The sequence below is a fragment of the Gopherus flavomarginatus genome, chromosome 4 (assembly GCF_025201925.1).
Source record: "Gopherus flavomarginatus isolate rGopFla2 chromosome 4, rGopFla2.mat.asm, whole genome shotgun sequence".
NCBI classification, from domain to species: domain Eukaryota; kingdom Metazoa; phylum Chordata; order Testudines; family Testudinidae; genus Gopherus; species Gopherus flavomarginatus.
The window spans coordinates 167,596,710-167,623,353 of NC_066620.1; the positions used below are offsets into that span (position 1 = coordinate 167,596,710).

Here is a 26,644-nt window from a genome sequence, read left to right on the forward strand (position 1 = left end):
CCCACTCAAAGATTCAAGATGGGGTGAGCGAACATTGGGACTTCTGATCCTGAGAGATACAGTTATTAGAGAACTAGCCAGTACAAATACAGCACAGCTGAGAAGGAGTTTGGGGATATTTAATATACTGGGTAGCATACTCCTCCGTGGAAGACTTGAAAAGGAAGAGACACCATGGAGGACTTAATGGGGTTGGGTATTGGAGTCTTCACAGCTGATAGGAGAAATGTATGTAGGACAGTATGTGTTTCTTACCAGTTGCAAAGCTGAAACATTGAATGATGCAACTGAAGAGGGGAATCAGTGCTTTTAGACATTTATTTTTGCTCCCTTACTATAGCATCCATCTGCTTTATACAAGTTTTAATTCAGATCTGCCTTAGGGTCTTTTTTAAAAAAAAACAAAAGCCTGTTCAACTTGCATTACAATATGTCAGTGGTAAGAGAATAATTACCACAACTCCCACTCCTACCCAACCATGCTGAAGATATTCAAAGAGGCATCTCTCATAATGTTCATTTGAGGCTTATCTCTTAATGACTGCCAAAGGACAGGGATCCCTCACCCTGGTTTCTTATTGCAAACAGCCTTCATGTGCACCACTGGCACATTCAACACCAAGTACTTTTGTGACTGGGTCCTGGCAGGGAGCCCGATGGGGTCACTCAGTTAGGGTGAACTGCAAAGAATGGGGCAGACAATCCTCATAAAGCTGGTGGATATTCCAATACTTAGATTTACCAAGCCAGCATAAAACCTCACTGGTTACTCAGAAGTCCAAAAAACACAGTTTCCTTAAAGTGATCCAGCCTCAGGCCTTCATCCAGTTACTCACCTCAAATATGATGAACATTTCTGTAAATCATATTTCATCATATAAAAGAAAAAGTTCTACCAATCCCAAAGGATTGGACCCATGACCTCCCAGGTTATTGAATATTCCAGATCTTACCCAAATACACACTACAGCCAATTTTTATTAATTAAACTAAAATGTATTAAAACACAAAAGAGAGAGACTATGGTTAAAAGATCAATATACGTACAAACATGAGTTTAATTCACTGAGGTGCAGATTCATAGCAGAGATGAGGAGCTTTGTAGTTGCAAAGTGTTCGTTCAGAAATAGTTCATAGGTTATAGTCCAATGTCCAAATATCATATTCAGGGTGCACCAGCATAACTGGTCTTGTGACTCAAACTTCCCCTGATGAAGCCTAAGCAGATCTGAGATAACAGAATCAGGATCCAAGGGGTTTTTTACATAGTGTTCTAGCATCCTCTTGAACATACAGTCCTGGTTAAACAATAGGCTTTTGATGTAATCTTTTGCTTTCTAAACACCACTAGTAATTAGTTACATAAATTAACATAGGGCATTAGGCAGTCTATTACAAACTTCAAAGAGACATATAGACAATGACATTATTTTACCCAAGATTTATCCAAATGTGAATATTCCCTTTTGATCTCTGAATCAATAGTTACAGTAACAGTTCGGAACTGTCCCTTTATGGGTAGCATCTAAGATACACAAAATTAGTATTACTTCTAACAACATGGGTTTGCATTTCAAAGTTCTAGCCTATTTAGCATGAATGGCCCTAATTATCATTTGCATACCTTTCTAACATGACTTTAAAGGTGGGCTTTAGGTCATTCAGCCTGCAAGTTGTTTAACCCTTTCTAGCCATGCTTCACAACTTTATTTACAGCATGACTTATAAATGTTCCACACAGCATAAGGCTTTTCCCCAAGTCTTTGCCAACTACCAAGGCATGGGACAGAAGGGGATAGGCCACACAGCTCTCTGTAATCTTGAACTCCTCTGTTCACCTCCTCTTCCCACCTCCTCCTGCCTCTCTTTTAACTGTTTCCAGCTGACAAGATGAATCATCCAGCTAATTAATCATTGAGTACTTAAACTATTACCTCATCAATTTGCCCCATGTGGGGACACTTCCACAGTGCACAGAGTGGTGAGTCAGCCTTAGGGTCTCTCACTCTGTCATGACCCTCTCCCTCAATTCAGCATTTCTGTGTCTGTTACACGGAGCTCTGATGTAAATAAACCATTTCACTGGAGAATTAAAAGATTTCACTCATGCCATCTGGAATGTTTAAAAGAAGATTAGAAACTGCAGATACCCAGGTTCCTTCACTCTCCTGCCCCCTAACAAAATACAGTGTTTGGAGGCAGACTTATGTCTGATACAGAATTACTTATTGTAATTTTAATCATATTTACTCAGGTCATTATTTACCTCCTAACAAACTTGTTGAAAAAGAACCAGGGTCAAAAGGCGGTGGGGGTGGGGGAGCCCCAGCAGAATGGCAATTTTATTAAATTAGTTATTTATATACAAGAGGCCCAGGAAATTCCACAAGGACCAGCTCAGGGAGTTTCTGTCCAATCTCCCTCTCCAGAAACTAAGGAGCAGGGAGTACAATCTAGGTAGCCCATGGATCTTTGGCATCATCAAGGAAAGGAACTGCCAGTCTCCTGGATAATTTTCCCTCTGAGCTGATGGTGTGTCTCTCAGTTTCTTGGCACAGTAACCCCACATATGGCTGAATCTATGATTCCATGAAATCCACAGGAGCGATGGATTCTTCAGTTAAAACAAATGGAACTTTCTAAAAAAAATTAGTCAGAACACTGTAGCAGTCAGTTTTTTTTTATCCAGAAATTTAAATGCCATAGTAGAGTAAAGATGCACTTGCTCCTAGCTGCTACTACATGGCTATGTTACCACAAAAAACAAAATTGCTGAATTTTATTGTAAGGAATACATTTGTGAATCACATGTGTAAATCCCCTGCACAGCACTAAAGATGGACTCACACGTATTCTTGAATTTGTAGCAAGGAATATTTTATTGTACATTCTCAAACTCTTGCATGATTTATGCTATTCTTCAGAGCAGAAGCACAGATTACCAGTCTCCTGGCATACTCATCTCTTTGAAGGCAGCATCCTGCACATATAAATGCTGGTAAGCCAGCTGTCAGTTTGTACAATGTGCAGGTCTGATGCAATTTGAAATTCACAAAATCATTAATTGAAAATCTGGATGATGGAGATTAGTTGTACCCTACATGGCACAAAACTATATTGGTGTATTCTTTACTGCTCTGTGTTCATGGTACTGCATTTCATGGCACCGAAGTCAAGTGTTCAGTTTAATTACATTCCACCTGAATAAATGGTATACAAAGATGTGGAAAATATTAAATGAAAAATATAAACATTTCACTTTTAATCTGACATAGGTGAAAATACAATCTCTAAAAACAAATGGAACTTTTTTTGTCTTAAATAAGGAATTGATTTGCCTTTGCCATAGGGTCAGTGACCAATTTATCTTGCTGATCAGTTTAAAGAGTTATCTTTATAACAGAATCCAAATATTTATGTGGGTATTTATGTATTTTCACTTTTAACAATTAATTTCCAAGTTCCTCTTGAACTTTTACATGGGGAATGGTGTCTGTCTACTTGTCCAGTTGGGTATGAGAGGCCCCAAGGTTAGAGATGAGACGGTCATCTGAGGTCACCACTTCTATTTATCAGAATGTAGCCAACAACATTTCCATAAAGATGTTTATCAGATTTACATCAGTATAGAAGAGGACAGAATTTGGCCCAGAGCTCTTGGTCTGAATGGCTTCATTGGAGTCAAGATAGCAGGATTTCCCAGCCAGCATCAACCCAAAGATCCTTCTTAAAAGACTGATATGTGCCATAAAGGAGTAGGGTGCAATAAGTAATGCATCCTTAGGTTACGTAACTTTTATATACATATAGAAAACTGATTTATATTTAACTTGCTTTCCTGTTATGTTTCATGAACTATCTTCTGTCTCTACAATAATGAATGTTGGCACCTTAGTGTCTGTTTATGCATTTGTCTTGTTCAGGTATGTAGGTGTAAAAAATAAAACTTTAAGCACAAAGGATTGCTCTGTCTTGCTCCTGTTGTCTATGAATGAGAATTCCTTCCCTGGGATTATCCTTGGCACCAAAACATTATGGGCTAGATCAGGAATTGGCAACCTTTGGCACGCGGCTTGCCAGGGTAAGCACCCTTGCAGGCCAGCCCGGTTTGTTTACCTGCCGCGTCCACGGGTTCTGCCAATTGTGGCTCCCACTGGCCGCAGTTTGCCACTCCAGGCAAATGGGGGCCATAGGAAGTGGTGGCCAGCACATCCCTCAGCCCATGCCACTTCCCGCAGCCCCCATTGGCATGGAGGGGCGAACCGTGGCCAGTGGGAGCCACGATCGGCCGAACCTGTGGATGCGGCAGGTAAACAAACTGGCCCAGCCTGCCAGAGTGCTTACCCTAGATAGCCGTGTGGCAACGGTTGCCGATCCCTGGGCTAGATTGAATCAAAGCCTTGGTCTACAGTATAAACATATGTCAGTATAACTATGTCCCTTGAGAGCATGGAAAATCCACACCCCTGAGCACCACAGCTCTAGTGACCTAATCCCGGTGTAGACAGCGCTATGTCGATGGGAGAGCTTCACCCATCAATACAGCTACTGTCTCTCAGGGAGGTGGACTACCTACGCCAATGGGAGAAGCTTCATTAAGCGCTGCAGTGGCACAGATGCACTAGTGCAACTGTGCCGCTGCAGCGCTGTAAGTGTAGACAAGCCCTTAATGGGGCTGACCCTAAAAGTTCAATTTACCTGGTAATGTTTTGAGGCCCAGATTGTTCCATTCTTACTCAGATTGAGTAATACCTTACTCTGCAAGGAGCCTTACTGAAATCAATGGCAAAATCCGGCCCTTTATTTATAGGGCATCCCATTCTAAGCAGGCCTTTTGGTATCCCACAAAATATCTTTAATAAAGAAAACATTTACCACTGATACTTTCTACTGCCTTTTTTTTTCTAAAACACTTTGGCTTTTTTAAATTTTATTTTACGTTTAGATTCCATTGTAAAATTCGGCAGATTCCCCAATAAACATCATATGCAACAGTTGATGCTATTTTTAAATAGTTTTACTTAAATGAGACCCTTAATTTAAAGACATTGCTTTAGGCATAAGGAATTTAAATTGTTACTTTTAGTTCCTTTAAGATACACCTGCAAGGAAAAAATATCAATATTACAAGGCCGAAAGGATCGCTAATTGTCAGATTGTATTAACTCTATTTTTTAAATTCACAACAGTCTTTGCTAAAAAAAAATCCTCAGAGGGAGTATAACAAAAACCACAGGATTGTAATTGTCTGGAAATTGCAGAACTCACATCCCTAAACTTGTCTCTTAATAAAGCAATTGAAGAGAAAACCTTGCCAAGGTTTATTTTTATAGGTATTTCTCTGGGAGTATCAAGCAGAACTAGTCTTCAGAATTGGACTAATTTTGGAAGGAGTTCAGCTGTAGCAACTCTGCAGCACAAGTAGTGCTCAGTCCTGTTTTTCCCCACTGAAAGCAGGCTGCGCTAAAAAAAGAGAATAACAATTTCAATTAAACTGAGAATCATAAAGCTGTGTAACAAATCTCTGGCCCTCCTATCTCCAAGCCACAGAGTAATAGGAAAGAGAGACAATTATTGTTTTAACCTGTAATTTTATCTCTTATAAGTTGGGACCCACTTATCTGGTCTAGCACAGTTAGGAAGTAGCCAGCAGCGAATAATATCCTCCAACATTTGGAGCACCGGGCAGGAAAACATATTAAAAATATAAACAACTACTTAGGAGTAAGAGATTTAGAAGAGTAACACAAAGGTCCTGATCCTGCAATGAACTTCGGTGGGCACAGAGTTCTGTCTGCTTGGTGCTCATTGTAGGATTCTGACATAATATTAAAGAACAGTGATATGGACTTCCTTTCAAAATGAACCTAGGAGCTGGATTTTCAGCTGCTTTGCATTTTCAGCTGGAGCAGCATAAAGCAGTTGGAGTGTACTGGTAAGTCTGGCTCCAAATGCTTAAGTGTCTTCTCTACAAAAATGGAATAAGAATCTTCTTGGATTATGAGTGGCCCTGAATCAGGTGAAGAAAAGTGGATTTGGTTAGTAGGACCAGGTGAAAATATAGCACTTTGGCCTATTAGACTCAGGGGTCAAATTGGGATGTTCTGATGGGCTCCTTTATGCAGCACCGATTGGATACACACATGTGCTCTGCTGGGTTCCTTGGGTTTGGTTCCTGTTTGGTGCAGTACAGCTATTTAGGTTTGGCTCCTTCTCAGTAGGGGATGGACTCCCCACTGGGCTCTGCAGAGTTAGTATTCCTTTAGTGGTGCCTGTTGCTTCCTTGGGCTCTGCTCCTTCCCTCAGGCCTGTTGGCTCATGGGACAGATGTGGGGAAGGATTGTAGGATGAGGTAGTTCAGACCTCTCAGCTATTATTCTAGGCTTCCTCCAAAGTCAGACAAACAACGGTGCATTATTTGCACTCAGTTAAGATTCAGATTTTTTTTCCACAACCATATCTGCTGGAGACTTACTATTTTTTTAAATGAAAACAGATTCCAGAGCACACAATGGAAGAAGCACCAGCTTGCCATGCCACTGCAGGCTGGGTCAGTTCAAGCACTGGGTGGACTGGGTATAATTATAAAGAGCTTCTCTTGATGTATCTCTCCTCTAGCTTTAGCCACTCCAAGTCCACAGTCTGGAATGGGAAACTCTGCCTTCTCCTCGTTCCTTTTCCTTTTGAAAGCATCCATCTGAGAAGGATGTTGTGAAAATTCTGTCATGTTTAATATGTGGTGAATCAGGTACACTATATTGCCTAGGTATTTGAATTGGAAAAGATAGCTTAAATCATCCAAGTAAGGGTTTTCAAAGAGGGAAAAGTAGGTTTCCCAATTTCTTTTTGAGGTTTGGCTCTGTTATCTGAGGAGAAATCTAGTCTGCAGTATGTTTTGGTTTCAGGTTTATGTTTAGCCTTTCATTTCTGAGATGATGAAGAGGAGCTGGGTTTCACAAAGTGAGGAACACAAGTCCTAAAAGGAGAAGGAGAACTCCCCAATGAGAAAGTTGAAAGAATTCTGGTCCAGTCATAGCAAGCAGGCCTTGTTTAGAAATTCCAGGAGAAAGAGGACTTATGCCACCAGGAGTAGAAAATTTTGGTCAGCCACTAGTGCAACTGGCTCAACCTATAAATTCATTTATTTGTTTTGCAAATCCCATCTATGGCACTTGAAAGGTTGAAATCTGATAAGTGATGGATGACATTCTGGTAATCTCTGATGGATAGTTTCAGATGTGGCATTCTGAGAATACCAAAGATCAGGTTTCTTTGTCAATAGAAACATGGAAATTGCAGTCAGTCTGACACTGTTTTATAGCTATTTGGAGAAAGCTACGTTATGCTGCTTGTTTCCTTTCTGTGGAACTACTTGAGAGGTCAGAGAAACTCATGTAAATGATTTCCCAAAAGGTCTTACACATATTCCAAACCCCTTTCCCTCTACTGGCAACTCGGAGGCACTGAGAGTTCCATACATTGTTCCTTGCTGATCCCCAGCTCCTCTTTGCCAACATTTTTGGATGTTTGATCCCTTTCAGAAAATTGGAGTTGTAGGCTCAGATTGTCAAAAGAGCACAGCAACCAACAGCTGCCACTGAGGGCAAAAGGGAGCTGCAGAATGCAGAACACTTTTAAAAGCCCAGCTTCTTCATTTATATGCCTAAATGGCAGCTGAGATCTTTTGAGAATCTCGCCTCAGTAGAGAGTACTGAGCATTTTCCAGCTCTGATCTGTAGGGTACTCATTTTCATGGCTTACTTTGAATTGGCTCTATCATATTATTTTGCATTATATATAATGAAACCAACACAAAAAAACACTTCCAATGAAAAACCCCAGGAAAAAGAGAGTCTCCTCTATTTTTGTATTTATGTATGAAACTCTCAGATTATTATAGACAAACTGGTATTGGACACATATATTTAAGGTTATCTAACACTTTCCATTATAAGCCCCAGTATGATGGTGTACCCTGCGCCTGATAGTATGCTGGGCAGTGCAGAGAGTGGTGGGGGAACATGAGCTCTCCTTCTTCTCCAGAGGATTATTCTTCAAAGGAAACAAGGCGTGAATAGTCATCCCAGAGGAACAGCCATTGCAGAGGCAGCACAACATGGGATGGTTGGTCATGTGCACCTCTGTGTGAACCCACAAAAAGACGGGTGACAGTTTAGCCCTTACTGAATAACAGAGACAGAAATAGAACCTGGGACTACTGACCCCTAATTTCCAGTTCCCATCACTACATACACAAGGTAGGTCTACATTGCAGCTGGATTAACTTCCAGAATACAAACCCATGCAGACCACCCTTTTGTATGTACTCGGACGGCTAGCACAAGCAACCCCTTACACTATCACTTTTAGCCTGATAGCTTGAGCAGAGCTAACATGTTTCTACGCAGCTGCACCATATACATACCCATTGATTCTGATTTAGATCTGATGATAGTGTAAATCTGAATTAACTCCATGGAAGTCAATAAGATTACACCCATGTAAAACTGGTGTAAATAAGATCACAGTTTGGAACCTTGGTTTTGTATTATTTCATATTACAATAGCTTTTCATTCTAGCCTTCAAGCAGTGATAATCAGCTTCTCTTTTTAAAATGAAAGCAAAGATTTCATTGAGCACTTAGTAATATTAATATAAACACTTGTCACCAACTTCCTTCTTGTACCCCTAATTGCTTGAAGCACCAGACTTGCCAGATGATTTGCCTCCTATATATTTAAAATATGTCTTCCTGGTTCCTTTGTTGTCTTTGATTTTTTTTACAGTCCTAGACTTGCTGATCAATGTAGTCTTTTCATTTCTGTTTAGTTTTCATTATCCTCCTCTTTTAATAATGGTGTTTCACATTTCCAATAAGCTGTTTTCTTTTCCTTAATTGCTGTGTTCATCAATATGCTTTTTTGTTCTGCCTACTCCACTTCTACCAGGAAAACATAACGTGTGATTCATTTTTCTTAGAACATTCTCTCTCAGTGCTGGTCCCATGCCTCTTTTATTCATAAAGTGTGTGCATATGACACTAACAGTGCTTATGCAATTCTCTCTTCCCATTTCTAAGGGCCAGATGGTGGCCCAGTCCATGGAAGGCCAATACTGGAGAGTAGGAGCTCCCAAGAACCATGTGTGGCTGCATCAGCACTCCCTGCATCATGTGTGGAAGGGAGAGCAGGGACTGTATGGCTGTTACCTATCCTCCACTCCAAGAGAAAGGATGTAGTGGGATGGAGAGCAGGAGGAGCATTGGCTTTGTTCCTCATAACTAATAAGCCAAGAGAGATGAGCCAACACAATTTTGGGAAAGTAAGCTGTACCCTAAAGAGGAGTGCCAGAAATTACACCCCCACAAGAGCTGTGGATGAACAGGGCTCCTCTGGGGACAGTGCAGCTGCGTACATGGGGAGAGACTTAAGGCTCAGGATAAAATTTTCAAAAGTGCCTAAGTAACTTTGGAGCCTAGATCCCATTTTCAAAAGTGACTTAGGCACTGAGGGCCACATTTTCTAAAGTATTTAGATGCTTGTGATGCTGTATGATTTAATATGATCATTTATACCATTGATATTACCACTGTTATATAATTGCAACAAATCTTGTATTAAGTACGTCATGTAAGGTGTCAATGGAAAAGTAATGATTTGCTAAGCATGACTATCCTGGTTAAATCCATGTATAATCTTTTAATGTGAAATTATGATTTTTGGCTATGTACCTGCATTTTACATATCTGTTGTGTTCCTGGGTAACACTCTCCAGACAGAATGGTATATTAGGGCCAGACTTCTATGTGCTGATGGCCCATTAAGAACACCCAGCTCACAATGGGCCACTGAAGAAATTCATTCAGCCTGGAAAGCTTTTCCTGTGGACGCCTGAGAAAGAATATGGGCAATAGCTGCCCCTGTGAGTCATCAAAGCATATAAAGGCATGTGATATGCTCATGTGACACTGAACTCCATCTTGGGACAGTAATTTTCCATGCACCTGGACTGTGGGCTTTGTTTGAGACAGTAAAATTCCACGCACATGGCAGAAGATTAAAAAAGCACCAGATCCATCTCCATCTTCATTTCCTGCTTCATTTCTCTGGACTGGATTTCTATGAAGGAAGTTCTAAACAAGGACTCATGACCCACAGTTCATTTGGGTGATTCCAGACAGACTTTTGCAAGCTAGCAGTTTATTCCATCACTGCTGCAAACCTGATATGAGGACTTTGCAATCACTTGTAGGCATATGATCTGTTAACCATTTTAACTCTCTTTTTCTCTTTTATTATTAACCCTTTAGTTTTTAGTGTTACTAAAGGACTGGCATCAGTGTCATTATTGGATAAGATCTGAGTTATATATTGGCCTGGCTAGGTGGCTGGTCCCTTGGGATTGGAAGGCCCCTATACCTGATGAAATTGGTTTTCAGTAACCACTCATTATAACATCTAGTGTCTGGGCAGTGATCCAAGGGCTGGAATGCCTAAGGAGACTGCATTTTTGACTTCTTCTAACCAGTGTGGTGATACAGAAGTTCACTTTTGTTATTGATTTGGTATAATCTATGATAGAAAACCACTAGTTTGGGGTGAGCCTGCTTTGTTTCTTAGTGGTCTGTCCTGAATTTGGCATCCTTAGCTGTGACCCACTGATGCACAGGGACAGTGCCTAAAGATTCAGATAAGTGTCTAGTGGGATTTTCAACAGCTCCTAAGCAGGCACTTCGGAGTCAGCCAATTGGAATTAGGCAGCTATCCTGCACAGGCAGTTTGCAAATCCCACTAGGCCCCTATCTGCCTATTTAGGTGCCTAAATACCTTTGAACATCTAGCCCTTAGAAGTCTAAGTCTCATTAAAAGTCAATGGGACTTAGGCATCTTTTCAGTATTTTACCCTTGATCTAACTCTCAATGTTAAAAATGTTTTTTTTTTTTCAATTTGATCAAAAATAACAATTACAAAAACTTTGTATAAGAGTGGCCAAAGAAAATAATAGAGCAATATGTTGATTTCTTACAAACAGAAATCAATGCACAGTCTTTTTCTTATGCAATTGTGTGTATCACAAGGCAAAAGAAATCAAAAAAAGTCCCAACAGCATATGAATAGATTTTCAAAGGCTCACAGTGTGTCACCAATAAAAATTAGATTTGAAGACTGAGAAATAATAAACATTTTCAAAAATGATTTAGATCTTTCCCTCTGGACAGAGGTATAAAATAGCATCTTAATTGGACTTCCTTCCAGTGCTGCAAGGTTTGTATTGCTGCCAGTCAGGTAAAAGGGTCTGCCCATGAGGATCCTGTTGCAGGATCATGGCTGTGACTGTAAAATCAAAGTCCTACTACATGTAGCAGGTACCTCTATGGCAGCCCTTCTATACTCATGTCCACAAAGTAATGCTCAAAACCCCTCACTAGCAACAGAAATATACAAAGGGCTAGATCCACAAAGGGATTTAGGTGCCTAATTGCAACTTTAGGTAACAAAATCCAAAATGCATATCCTCAAAACCCCCACTCAGCTGCTGCCTAACCCTGTAGGAGCCTAAATTCCCACTGGTAAAGTCCCTGGCACTACCATTCTGCTGGGGGGCCATGTGCATTGCCATGTATGTTTTGAAGCCCAGGATCCTAGCACACATTTAAACCCTGATGGGATCCTCAATTTATTTTACCTATAGGGCAGGGCCATCAGCTCAGGCTCTATGCAAAATTGGGTGGTGGCTCTCTTATCTCTTTTATTGCCCAATAAGAACATAAGAATGGCTGTACCAGATCAGACGAAAGGTCCATCTTGCCCAGTATCTGTCTACCAACAGTGGCCAATGCCAGGTGCCCCAGAGGGAGTGAACCTAACAGGCAATGATCAAGTGATCTCTCCCCTGCCATCCATCTCCATCCTCTCACAAACAGAGGCTAGGGGCACCATTCATTACCCATCCTGGCTAATAGCCATTTATGGACTTAACCACCATGAATTTATCCAGTTCCCTTTTAAATGTTGTTATAGTCCTAGCCTTCACAACCTCCTCAGGTAAGGAGTTCCACAAGTTGATTGTGCGCTGTGTGAAGAAGAACTTTCTTTCATTTGTTTTAAACCTGCTGCCTATTAATTTCTTTTGATGACTCCTAGTTCTTGTATTATGGGAATAAGTAAATAACTTTTCCTTATCCACTTTCTCCACATCATTCATGATTTTATATACCTCTATCATATCCCCCCCTTAGTCTCCTCTTTTCCAGGCTAAAGAGTCCTAGATTCTTTACTCTTTCCTCATATGGGACCCTCTCCAAACCCCTAATCATTTTAGTTGCCCTTTTCTGAAACTTTTCTAGTGCCAACATATCTTTTTTGAGGTGAGGAGACCACATCTGTACACAGTATTTGAGATGTGGGCGTACCATGGATTTATATAAGGGCAATAATATATTCTCAGTCTTATTCTCTATCCCCTTTTTAATGATTCCTAACATCCTGTTTGCTTTTTTGACCGCCTCTGCACACTGCGTGGACATCTTCAGAGAACTGTCCACGATGACTCCAAGATCCTTTTCCTGATTCGTTGTAGCTAAATTAGCCCCCATCATATTGTATGTATAGTTGGGGTTATTTTTCCAATGTGCATTACTTTACATTTATCCACATTAAATTTCATTTGCCATTTTGTTGCCCAATCACTTAGTTTTGTGAGATCTTTTTGAAGTTCTTCACAATCTGCTTTGGTCTTAACTACCTTGAGCAGTTTAGTATCATCTGCAAACTTTGCCACCTCACTGTTTACTGTTTCTCCAAATCATTTGTGAATAAATTGAATAGGATTGGTCCTAGGACTGACCCTTGGGGAACACCACTAGTTACCTCTCCCCATTCTGAGAATTTACGATTAATACCTACCCTTTGTTCCCTGTCTTTTAACCAATTCTCAAGTCATGAAAAGACCTTCCCTTTTATCCCATGACAGCTTAATTTTCGTAACAGCCTTTGGTGTGGGACCTTGTCAAAGGCTTTCTGGAAATCTAAGTATACTATGTCCACTGGATTCCCCTTGTCCACATGTTTGTTGACCCCTTCAAAGAACTCTAATAGATTAGTAAGACACAATTTCCCTTTACAGAAACCACGTTGACTATTGCTCAACAGTTTATGTTTTTCTATATGTCTGACAATTTTATTCTTAACTATTGTTTCGACTAATTTGCCCAGTACTGACGTTAGACTTACCGGTCTGTAATTGCCGGGATCACCTCTAGAGCCCTTTTTAAATATTGGCGTTACATAAGCTAACTTCCAGTCATTGGGTACCGAAGCCGATTTAAAGGACAGGTTATAAACCTTAGTTAATAGTTCCGCAACTTCACATTTGAGTTCTTTCAGAACTCTTGGGTGAATGCCATCTGGTCCCGGTGACTTGTTAATGTTGAGTTTATCAGTTAATTCCAAAACCTCCTCTAGTGACACTTCAATCTGTGACAGTTGCTCAGATTTGTCACCTACAAAAGACTGCTCAGGTTTGGGAATCTCCCTAACATCCTCAGCTGTGAAGACTGAAGCAAAGAATCCATTTAGTTTCTCTGCCATGACTTAATTGTCTTTAAGTGCTCCTTTTGTATTTCGATCATCAAGGGGCCCCACTGGTTGTTTAGCAGGCTTCCTGCTTCTGATGTACTTAAAAAACATTTTGTTATTACCTTTGGAGTTTTTGGCTAGCTGTTCTTCAAACTCCTCTTTGGTTTTTCTTATTATACTCTTGCACTTAATTTGACAGTGTTTATGCTCCTTTCTATTTGCCTCACTAGGATTTGACTTCCACGTTTTACAGGAAGTCTTTTTCTCTCTCACTGCTTCTTTTACATGGTTGTTAAGCCACAGTGGCTCTTTTTTAGTTCTTTTACTGTGTTTCTTAATTTGGGGTATACATTGAAGTTGGGCCTCTTTTATGGTGTCTTTAAAAAGCGCCCATGCAGCTTGCAGGGATTTCACTTTAGTCGCTGTACCTTTTAACTTCTGTTTAAGTAACCCCCTCATTTTTGCATAGTTCCCCCTTTTGAAATTAAATGCCACAGTGTTGGGCTGTTGAGATGTTCTTTCCACCACAGGGATGTTGAATGCTATTGTATTATGGTCACTATTTCCAAGCGGTCCTGCTATAGTTACCTCTTGGACCAACTCCTCCACTCCACTCAGGATTAAATCTAGAGTTGCTTCTCCCCTTGTGGGTTCCCATACCAACTGCTCCATGAAGCAGTCATTTAAAGTATCGAGAAATTTTATCTCTGCATTTCGTCCTGAAGTGAAATGTTCCCAGTCAATATGGGGATAATTGAAATCCCCCATTATTATTGGGTTCTTAATTTTGATAGCCTCTCTTATTTCCCTTATCATTTCATCATCACTATTACTGTCCTGGTCAGGTGATCTATAATAGATACCTAATGTTATATTTTTATTAGAGCATGACATTTCTATCCATAGAGATTCTATGGAACACGTGGATTCGCGTAAGATTTTTACTTCATTTGAATCTACATTGATAGAGCATTGATATAGAATGCGGGAGATCTGGGTTCAAGTCCTGACTCCATCTCATGTGGAACAGGGGCTCAAACACAGATCTCCCACAGGAGTACTCCTAAACACCAGGCAATGTGATATTCTGGCATGTGTCTTTCTCAGTCTTCTGTTGAAGTTGTTCCACTATGTATAGAATATTTAACTAGTCATTGAGCTAGAGAAAGTGAAAGTGACTCTTGGCCACTGTTCAAAGCACTCACCAAAGAGAGACAGGATACAGGCCCTGCTCCACAGGGCTATAGTGGTATTCTCACGCCAGCTCTGACCCAATGACTATCCAAATAGTTCATACAAAGTGGAACAGCTTCAATAGGAGACACTGCAAGCAACATATCTCAGTGGTAGGGTATTCTCCCTCAGAGGTAGGAGACCCAACTTGAAGTTCCTGCTCCATATGGGGTAGGGGCAAGGGGAAATTGAAATCAGGTCTCCGACTTCCTGGATGAGTGCTTTTACCACTGGACTAAACATCAGAGTGGGACCAGTGGAATCCCTACCAGTATTGTTTTATGCAGCACCTGATCTAGTAGGCAGCTTCTGAAAAGTGGCTGTGGGTATGCTTGCTGGCAGATTTTTAGGCACCCTGGGGACTTCACCAGCAGAAATATAAGCACCTTAGGACTTTAGATGCCTACAGGGTGAGGCAGGAGCTAAGCGGGAGTTTTGAGGATCTAACTCCCTTCTGAAAAAATTATCTGTTATATCTGGTTCAGTTCAATACTACATTTAGCAGCACTACATTTAGCAGCATGCCTACATATTGTACATGTGACTAGAATATATTAAATACACACACAGAGAGACCACATATAACATGTACAGAATAATCCTCCGAACCTCAGAGTGAAATTTTATTAACGCAAGACTCTTACAAGCACCTAAGTTAGTGATTATTTATGATTTTTTCATAAGAATATAAAATTCTTTCAATTTTAAAAATTAAAAATCTTTGCAACTGTTAATAACTGCTAACCTGCTGTAGAAGCCATTTGTACTGTATCTTTTAAAAATCCCAGGAAATTTGACAGGTGAGATTAGATGAGCGCGAAAAGGGCTACAGTATTAAGAATAGGCAGGCTGACAACAGGCATGAGTAGCCTTTCTTTTTCACCTACAGATAAAAAAAAAGATTTTATTTTTGATCCAAAGATAACTTTCCTTATCTCCTGTTTTTTATGCCATGACCCTTTATAATGTGCCTGAAGTATATGTCTTTTGTCATTAGGCAAAATGTTGTTTTCCTTTGCCTGCTGCAAAGCCATTACATGCCATCTTTACCAGAATTCCCTCAACAAGAGCTTCCCAGATTTCTAAGCTGTTAAATTGAGGTTATTCATTCAGACCTTTGGAATAGATTCCTAGAGTTCTTGCTGACATTGCTGATGTTACTGTACATAAATTATTAGTAAAAGTAATTGTTCCATTTGAAAGAAATCTAAACAGGATTGTGATGTACACTTTCTTCATCATGGGTGTAATCCAGAACTCACTGAAGTCAACTGGAGTTTTCCTCTGACTAAAATGGTCTTTGGCTTGAGCCTTAAGGAGGCAATCTGAATAAAAATAGTTCTCTTTAAGGCAAAAATTCTCTTCTTGGATTTAGATTTTGAGTCTGATATTTAATAATTACAGCTGACTAGAGAACCATAATTCTGTTTCTCAGAAACATTGAGATTTTGAAATTTTCATTCCTCGGTGGAACAAAACCAAAATGTTTTGAACATTTTGAACAACAAAATTGTATCAAAATGTTTGTTTTTGAAATGTGCATGTGTAGCCTCGTTAGGGATGTGGGAGATCTAGGTTCAAGTCCTGCCTCTGGTTAATTCAAAGCAGAAATTATCATTCTGCAACACTAGAATTCAGGCAGAACAAAGATTTGAACCGGGGTCTCCTAAATTCTAGGCCAGTACAATTACTAAGAGGTTGTAAGAGAGGGAGCATGTGTCTCTTTCTCTCTGCCTGGAACCAAAAAAACGGTTCCAATGATGACTTAGTCATTACTGAAACATCTCCACAAAATGGTTTGGTTTTGAAGATTCAACCAGCTTTATTAAAAATAAAGAATCAAGATCTTTCCTGTGAAATACAGAGAAAAATATTGCTTTTACTTATAAATAGATATGCACAGTCTGTATAGCATTTTGTGTACATGTGGATTGAGAATACCGCATGGACTTCTTCCCATCAGTTTCAATGGTCCACAGATTCACAGATTTTAAGGACAAAAGGACATTATTATCGTCTGCTCTGATCTCCTGTATAATACAGGCCATATGGGATTCCTGTACCAATCCCATAACTTCCTCTTGAACTACAGCATATCTTTAAAACAGACATCCAATTTGATGTAAAGACTACAAGTGATGGAAAATCCACCACATCCCTAGGTTCTAATGGTTAATGACCCTCAACTTCACTCTGATGTTGGGAGGATTATTATGTACATGTTATATGCGGTCTCTGTGTGTGTGTATACAATATGTAGGTGTGCTGCTAAATGTAGTGCTGCTAAATGTAGTCTTAGTAAGTTTCATCTTCCAGCTATGGGATCTTGATGCCTTTGTCTCATAGATTAAGGAACTCTCTACTATCTTCTCCCCATTAAGGTATTTATAGACCATGATCAAGTCACCTCTTTAACTTCTGTGGGATAAACTAAATAAACTGAGCTTTTTTAGTCTTCCATTAAAAAAGGCATGTTTTCCAGGCCTCAATCATTCCAGTATCTCTTCTCTAAACCCTTGCTAATTTGTCAACATCCTTTATTATTATTTAGTTAGTTAGTATTGCAGTAGCACCTAGAAACTCCAATTATAGATCATGGCCCTATTGTGCTAAGCGCTATACAAACACATAATAAAAATTCCCTTCCCCAAGGAGCTTATAATCTAAATGAGTATGGACACCAGAACTGGACATGGTATCCTAGTAACGGTCTCATTAATGCCATATAAGGTGGTAATCACGCCTCTCTACTTCTGCTCAATATTCTCTTGCTTATACTTCCAAGGGCCACATTTGCTTTTTTAGCCACCACATCATTATGGGGGTCAAGATCAGCTGGTTTTCCACCATGATCTTTAAGTCCTTTTTTGAATCCCTGCTTTTCAAAATATAGCCCCCTCTTCCATAAGTGTGACCTACATTCTTGGTTCCTAGATCTATGATTCAGCATTTAGCTTTATTAAAACACATGTTGTTCAAGTGAGCTCAGTTTACTATGTGATCCACATCTGTAGAACTGACTTGGCCTTATTATTTACCAAATCAGCAAATGTTTGTGTTATCTGCTAACTTTGCCAACAATGATCTTATGTTTTCTTCTAGATATAAGATATGGAATAGCGTTAGGTCAAGAACACAGTCTTGTGGATCCTATCAGAACTGCCTTAAATGGATGACTCCTCCATATTTAGAACTACTTTTATATCTATCAGTTTTTAATCCATATAAGATGTGCTACATTGATTTTGTATAGATTTTTTGTAACCAGAATTTTGTGCAGTACTAAATACCTTATAGGACTCTATATTATGTCAACAGTTATCTATGTCAGCCAAACATGTAATCTCATCAAAAAATAATAATTTGTTTGCTTGACAAGACCTATTTTCCACAAAGCCATATTTATTGGCTTTAATTATTCTACCATCCATTAATTCTTTACTGATTGCATCCCATATAGGATTTCTATGAGTTTGCCTGGGATCAATATCAGGCTGTCTGACCTACAGTTATACAGGTCATCCCCTTTGCTGTTTTTAAATATTGGTACAACGTGTGCTTTCTTCTAGTCCTCTGCAACATCCCCAAGTTATCCAGTCCTGCAGATTTAAATTATGATTTACTTTAACAGTTACTCTTTAATATCCTTCCCAGTTGTTGTAGGAGAATTTCATTATCATTGTAAATTGTGAACATCCAGCTTCTTGATTATGATGCTTTCCTTGCTTGCATCGATTTTAGCATGCACTGATTTGATTTCATTCCTACTCCCACCCCCTGACATATCTATATCTATATATAGTCCCCTCCCCTCATAAAACCTATAGCAAGGGGCTCTGAGAGACAAAATATTACATTGTACAGATCTCCTCACATCATATTATCGGGAGAGTGAGGTTTGCCAGAAGGCATGTCCTTAAACATGAAAGATTCTTGCGGATCTGCAGGAGGACCTGTGCTTCTTCACTAATTGTAGCCCCAGCCCCTCTTGTCTGGTTCCTTGACTGCTGCAGCCCACAAGTCTTCTGGTAAGGGCTAGGCTCCACAGAGGTAATATTACAGAGAAATGTACTATCTTCTCCAGGGACTCTCTGCAGATGAAGATGCACTTCTCTATGGCCACCTAATTTCCACTCCTCTTCCCCCGGCTCCAGAGAGGGCCATGTTAATTAATCATTTGACCAATTGCTTGCTATGTGTAACTACAACACAGGCATTAGACAATCAGCCTGTTGTAACATTGTTTCAACAGTAACAAAATCAGGAATAGAATTAAATTGCAGAATTATAGAAGAATAAGATTGATCAGTATTTAAGAGGAATAATTATGTATTAGATATCTAAATAAGGAAGGCTAAAATGCAAGACCTGTAGGCTGAGGCTTGAAAGATTTTAACTTTGCTATTTTAAGCCTTGGAGATATGAAATGCTGACATAAGTGACCGAAGAATAACATGATGCCATAAGATTATGGGAAAAGAGGTACCAAGGTGTAATACTGCAAAAAATTAGCTGGAAGATTACTTTTAAATCACAAAAAATGCAAAATAGAGTAGTCACATCTGTCTCTAAAGTGTGTCTTAACCTCAGGATACAGGTTATACATCAATGTTAATGAGACTAACAGGAACTATACACAACCTATAGGAAATGGAGTCCCTTAGGTTTCTAGGAGACACCAGACCAATAAGGAAAAAGAGGGCTGACACTTTCACGCACATGCACAGAATGTAGGTATAGGCAGAATCACATTACAAAAAGAGGGAGCTCGGAGTGGGGAAAATTGAACTTCCTACAGGAAAACTCCAGCAGGAATTATCCCTCTACTGATGATCAATCAATGAGAGACCCATCAGACCCTAACACTATCTAGGTGGATGTGAGTATCTCTATAGTTAATACTGGTTCGTGGATACATCTAGGAGTTGTATATGCTGTGACATTCACAACTTTGTTGAGACCATTAATAAAATTGATAACAGATGGTGGACCTTGTTCTTGTGATTGTGTGTGTTACTTGCCTATGGTTTCATGCGTTCCTATGAGCTCTACATCTAAAAGAAGCAGAGGAAACTGCTCAACCTGAAAATGTAGCCACCAGAGACAAATCAATGATGTAACATAACATCATTAAAACTACCTTTAAATAAAAATAAAGGCTACACCAAGAACCTGTAGAAAGGCCTCCACAGGGTCTGGAAGAGATGGGAGGAGTTGGTGCCTCAGAGATGGCTGTTCTCCCACTTCTGCACAGTAGTGGAGAGTCCCACACATAGAGGATCTTATAGTGTGCAGATCTGGAGAGGGATAAGTTATGCAGTTAAATAAAAATTACATCTATTCATTTTTGTTGGGTTTAAATATAGTAGGAAATATTTGCTGAAACCATTTAGAAACTTTTATACTATATTAGCAAATCATGTCTCATTCAGTCTGCCAAATTTGACATAACACAGTCAGTTATGTTGTATAATGTGACATGCCGACATAATTGGAGCTGTCATGTCATCCTAATGATAGGCCATATGAGAAAAATGGGGAAAAAAAGACATGACTCAAAATATCATAGCTAAGACGATGATGGATTTCAGTAAAAAATATGCTCTTGCTAATTAAAATAATTTGAAAACTATAATATATGTACATATGTGTAAGTGTGTATGTGTTACACATGCACACATTATACCCATATATAGAATTATAATAATTTACATTTTTATACTCTTTTGGAAAATCCCTATAGAATTTAATAGGGATGAAACCTATAGGAGTCTATAGAAATGTAATAGCATTATACAGAAATTGGTCTAACATTCTATATAATTAAATAGCTAATAACATTCTTTTTAAGGGACTTTTTAAACCTTCTTACAAGAAAATTCTATCAGATGGTTAAAATATATATAAATATTATCATGTAATTAAATTCTAGAGGATCGTTCCATAAGACTGGTGTCATTTGGCTTGAAAGACACCAATGGAATGTAGTGTTATATTAATTACCTGTAGGTTTACCCACATACAGCAGAGTAGTAGTACTATTCCCCATTGAGAGCATGCATACAGTCACAGTAAATGCTTGGGCATTTTTAAAGAACATCTGTTACTGTTACTTTGTGATGGCTATTACTATTATACTGCAGCAATGCAGCGTTGTAGCCATGCTGGTGCTAGGATATTAGGGAGACAATATGAAAAAAAAGAGGAGCTCTGTGTAGCTCGTAAGCTTATCTTTCTCAACAACAGAAGCTGGTCCAATAAATGATATTTCCTCACCTACCTTGTGTCTGTAATGCCAGTTAAAATGAACACAAATTATGCAAAAGTCCAAATTTTAGTATTTTACTAAAAGCATCTAAAATCTTGTATTCCAGAGCTCTGACCTTACAGAATGCTATGGAAAGTAAAAGGTGCACTATTTCTATATGATCACATATGATTTGCCAGAGGTAATTTGACACATATCTATACTTTGTCATACTTCCGTTTATAACAGATACTTTTTCTTCGTGAGTTCCTTTCCTTTTGAATTAAAAATAAGACTGGAAAGTGTAACCCAGCTGTGTATTTCTTTAGTAAATAAGGAGTCTTCACTAATTTAATTTATTAAACATTTTACAACCTAAAGGAGGAATATACGCACTTTTTCCTTCTCCCAAACGATATTGTAAAGAACCAAACAAGATTATACAAAGCCATTAAAAACAAGAACTCATGACATTTAAAATGTATGCACAGATTTCCCAAGAGAAAATAAAAACACATTCAGGAGGAACTCACTTCTAAAGATGAAGTGACACAGCGTTTTATCTAAATGAAATAAAATCCATGTAAGGGAAATAATACAGCTGCCAGTTACTTACCAACAGAAATTCAAGGTTGGAGAACACAGGATGAGAAGGAGAGCTACTAAAATACCAGCTATTGACCTAGGTCATTCCCTCCTGTGGTAAAACCTGCAGCATGGAGTTGTAGATAGGAAATCTCTCTTTGCAAAGATCTGTTCACAATATCCTGTCAGGGGTTGGTCATGTGGCTATTCCATAATAATAATAGGAGATATACCTATCTCCTAGAGCTGGAAGGGACCTTGAAAGGTCATTGAGTCCAGCCCCCTGCATTCACTAGCAGGACCAAGTACTGATTTTTGCCCCTAGATGGCCCCCTCGAGGATTAAACTCACAACCCTGGATTTAGCAGGCCAATGCTCAAACCCCTGAGCTATCCCTCCCCTCATTTTATTTTTCCAAGGGCCTTTCTTTTAAATTATTTTAGATTTATTAGAGCCATCTAATATGCTAGTCTATAATTTACAAAGAAACAAGAAAAGTATATATATTGGATAGATCCTATTTTTTTTAATATGTACAATATATTTTTTAACATATACATGAAGTACTATGAGGTTAGCCCAGCTAGAAATGTGTGAACAAATGATTTTTGGTTTATCAGCAGTTCTGAAAAATCAACAGGTCAGGTCAAACTGAATCCCAAATATTTTGGAATTCTCAGTTAACTGAAAACGTTAGAAAAGCTTCATTTCAGCTCAAATGAAACATTTTCTTTCACACAAAATATTTTGTGTCAGGTTTTTTAATAAAAGCAAAGGAAATAAAGGGCTAAATTCATAAAATGAGAGGAGGTGGTAATGCCTCCTCAATCCCCCTGACCTTTGTACCAAACAGCCCAATAGTTAGGACACTCACCTGGGATGCAAGACATCCAGGCACGAGTCCCTGCTCCAGGGCAGGAATTTGAACCTGGATCTCCTGCAGGCAAAGGAAATGAAAGATTAGATTCACAAAACTGGTCTGGAGTTAGGGACTTGTACCCAAGTTTCCCTGCTATCTGAGTGCCTTAACCACCAGGAGACTGGCTATTCTGAAGTGGGCTGCTCTCAGTCTCTCCTGCCAAAGCAGTTCCACTTCATATAAAGTACTTCAATCATCACTGAATAGGCATAAGAATAATTCTATTGCCTGGTGGTTAAGGCATACACCTAGGAGTGGGGAGACCTATATTGAAGTCCCAGGTCCAGAGCTGGGATTCAAAGCATCTCAGGTGAGCACCCTAACCACTTGCCTGTTGGGTGTGAGACCGGCATCATCACCAGTGGTTTTGTGAACGTTTCCTTAATCTTCTCATAAATCTATCCCAAATAATCAAAATGGTTCATTTCGATAATGTAAAAATGGTTCATTTTGATAACAGCAGAAAAACAAAATGTTCAGGCCAAAAGCGTTCACCAGAATCAGCCCAAATTTGCTAAATATTTTGGTCAACCCAAATCTGCCTGCTTTGGTAACAAAAAATAGATTAATCCAAAAAAATTCTCCCAGCTCTAATACCAGCTTTCCTGCAATGCAGATACCCAGCTTGAATTCACCTGAAATTGGATCCTCTCTTTCCTATTTACTTTAAAATATGGTAAACAATGCAATAGTCTTGAAGGAATATGCTATTGATAGGAGAGAATAAAATTTATCACTTGGAAAAACAGAGTCTATTAATGTTGTTTTCTTTTTCAGAAGGACTTCATTTCACAAATTCTCAGAAGCTTTCAGAGCACTTGATCAATTCAAAAACAGGCAAAGTTAATTAATGATTTCAATTTCAAAGCACCTTTGATTAACTGAAGCCAGTATATAGGGAGGCAAACGACTTTTCATTAATGATTCTTTTTATCGTTTCTATTATAAAATGCCTATAATTGACGGCACATATTTTCAAAACAGTCTGTATTATTAGATTAGAAAACTGACACTGTTCACATCTGAGTACATGAGCAAAAATAATTTAACTTAATAATAATGAATAAAAAAAACCTTACAGTAATTCATCATGCTACTACTGTAGCATGAGCAGTGAAGTCTGAGTGGGTGCCAAATTAAAAAATGAATCCATAAAAATATGCCAATTACTATAACTGTAATAAAATTCCAATCCCTGTTCAAGTGAATGTGAACCATAATAATTATTCTGAATCTCAGTGGGGCCTTTGGAATTTGCATTTCAAAATTGCCCTCAAACATACAATAGACAAGTGTAGTGCTGTATATTAGCTTTAGAGATCATATACAGCACAACAAGCCAAGTAAAATAGTGGCCCCGACTGACTGAAAAAAAATCTATACAATGCTGCAACTTGGGCCTTGTCTACTCTATGAGGGAAGATCAATCTAAATTATGCAACTTCAGCTACACGAATAACATAGCTGAAGTCGACATACTTAGATCTACTTATCGTGAGGTACGTACTATGCGATGTTGTTGACTGGAGATGCTCTCCCATTGACTCCCCTTGCACCTCTCGTTCAGGTGGAGTACAGGAGTCGATGGGAGAGCAATCGGTGGTCGACCCACTAAATTGATTGCTGATGCATCAATCTCCACATGTTGAACCCCTGTTAAGTGTAGACAAGTCCTTTGTGTTCCTACACTTACCGTGCTGTTTCCTAATTTTAATCAATGGTTGTCATAAACAGATGGTTAAGGGTTAATGTCTCTTTTACCTGTAAAGGGTTAAGAAGCTCAGTAACCTGCCTGACACCTGACCAGAGGACCAATGGGGGGACAGGATACTTTCAAATCTTGGTGGAGGGAAGTCTTTGTTTGTGCTTTTTGTTTTTGTTCGTTGTTTGCTCTTGGGGCTAAGAGGGACCAGACGTACACTCAGGCTTACTCAAACTTTCTGAATCAGTCTTTCAGGTTTCAAAATTGTAAGTAATAGCCAGGCAAGGCGGATTAGTTTTATGTTTGTTTTCTTAACTTGTAAATGTGTCTTTTTGCTGGAAAGATTTTTTACCTCTCTTTGCTGTAACTTTGAATCTAAGGCTGGGGGCGTGGAATCCCTCTAGTCTATATGAATCTGAGTACTCTGTAAACATTTTCCATCCTGATTTTACAGAGATAATTTTTACCTTTTCTTTCTTTAATTAAAAGCTTTCTTTTTAAGAACCTGATTGATTTTTCCTTGTTTTAAAATCCAAGGGATTAAGTCTGAACTCACCAGGGATTGGTGGGGGGGATGGTTAATTCCTCCTTGTTTTAAGATCCAAGGAGTTTGGATCGGTGTGAAGCTTCTCAAGGCAACCCAGGGAGGGGAATGTCTGGGGGGAAAAGGAGGGGGATGGTTAATTCCTCCTTGTTTTAAGACCCAAGGGGTTTGGGTCTGGGTTCCCCAGGGAAGGTTTTGGGGGAACAGAAAGTGTGCCAGACACTAAATTCTTGCTGGTGGCAGTGTACCAGATTTAAGCTAGTAATTAAGCTTAAAAGTGTTCATGCAGGTCCCTACTTTTTGTACCCTAAAGTTCAAAGTGGGGGAAAAAACCTTGACAATGGTCTTCGCAACATTTTCCCAAAATCATTATTTGTATACTGAAAGCTTCTGAAGGCACATACATACGATTCTGATTATTGCATTCTTCTCAGTTTTGTATACAGTGTCATTTGTCAAGCTTAGGAAATAGGGTTAAGAGTAAATAGAGAACTCTGTACGTTTAGAAGTTTTTAAAGTGTTCTCTTATACGTATTGTATTGCAAACTAACTTCCCTTTCAGCAGTTAAGGATCGATTGTTACTTGTTACTGTCCGTTACAGCTATTCCCCTATTCCATTTTGTTTCCCCAGACTCCATTTTGTTTTCTGTTCTCCTGTGGCCGCCCTTCCCTGGCTGTTAAGTTGTTTACCAGGGCCACTGCCCTTCTCAAAGGGAGGGCCCCTTAAGTTGTATAACAAGAGCCATTGCCCTTCTCAAAGGGATGGCCACTTGTGCTGCATGCTAAGTGGGACCACTGCCCTTTTCAAAGGGTTAGTCCTGTTATCACCTCGTTGAACCTGGGCTTGGTGTAGGGTAGGCAATGTCCAGAGCTGCAAGGCCTATTGTGGTTTTAAGATCCTGGGCATGAGTCATAGTCTCATGTGCTCTTGAGTCACCTATTGCACAGGACTATGTCCAGGCATGTCTCTGGGTTTACCTTCAGTTTTTCCCCTGTGCCCCCTCCCCTGTGACAGAGGGAGCCTATCAGGATTACTGGTGGGAAACTGCCCAAGTTTGCCTTTAAAACCAGACATTTTTGAAACACACCTCAGAAAGGTTCCTGCATTGCTGCCTGGTCTGATCAGCCAGGGGTTCTGGGGGGTCCTTTCTCCGCTCTCGTTTTATTTTTGAGCGTACCCCCGTTTTTGAAACCCCCCCCCACGAAGAACGAATTGCTACCTGAGAGATCTCCTGATTATTGAGACTGTACCGAGCCCTCCTTGCCTCTTCTGATGTTGCTGCTGCTTCTGCCTTTGCTGCTGCCTTGGGGACTGGTAAGAATCCCTCTGTAAAACTTTCTATACTTTTATTTTATTATTTTAGCTGCTGGCTCTGTTTCCCCAGCACACAGACTCAAGCTAAACCTTGGTCTGTGTCTTAAAACCTCTCTTAAACTGCAGGGCTCTTTGCCACTGCTAAGCTCTGCTCCTGTGGGCTTTGCCTTGGGGCTCTCTGCTTTCAGCTGTATCCACCGCTGTAGCCACCATCCCTTGGCTTCCTTGGGAGCTGGGTCCTGGATACATACCACTCTTCCCTCTGTAACCTCCCCATAGCATAAGGTGCACCATAGGTCTTGTTTTTTTTAATTTAATAAGTCATAGTTTGTTAAGATTGTAGAGCTTGTAAGTTTCTGTGATATTTGTTGTGTTGCCTAATTGTTGGTTAAGATAAGTTTAGAAAATCATTGCCTGGTTGTATTCTGTAGCTGCTTGTCATTTTATATAAGTTTGATTAAGTTAGGGGATAGATAAGGTTTTTACTATTTGAATTTGTCTTCCCACTGCCCCAATCCC

General features: G+C 39.5%; 1 protein-coding gene across 1 annotated transcript in view; it reads right to left on the reverse strand.

Moving 5' to 3' along the window:
• LOC127049727 (isoaspartyl peptidase/L-asparaginase-like) overlaps nucleotides 1-26,644 on the reverse strand; it is a 221,266-nt gene that overhangs the window by 2,038 nt on the left and 192,584 nt on the right. Inside the window, exons 6-7 of the mRNA XM_050950970.1 lie at nucleotides 22,519-22,581; nucleotides 19,985-20,109 (exon numbers count right to left, since the gene is read on the reverse strand). Coding sequence (XP_050806927.1) covers nucleotides 19,985-20,109; nucleotides 22,519-22,581 — 188 coding nt within the window. The remainder of the gene's footprint in view (nucleotides 1-19,984; nucleotides 20,110-22,518; nucleotides 22,582-26,644) is intronic.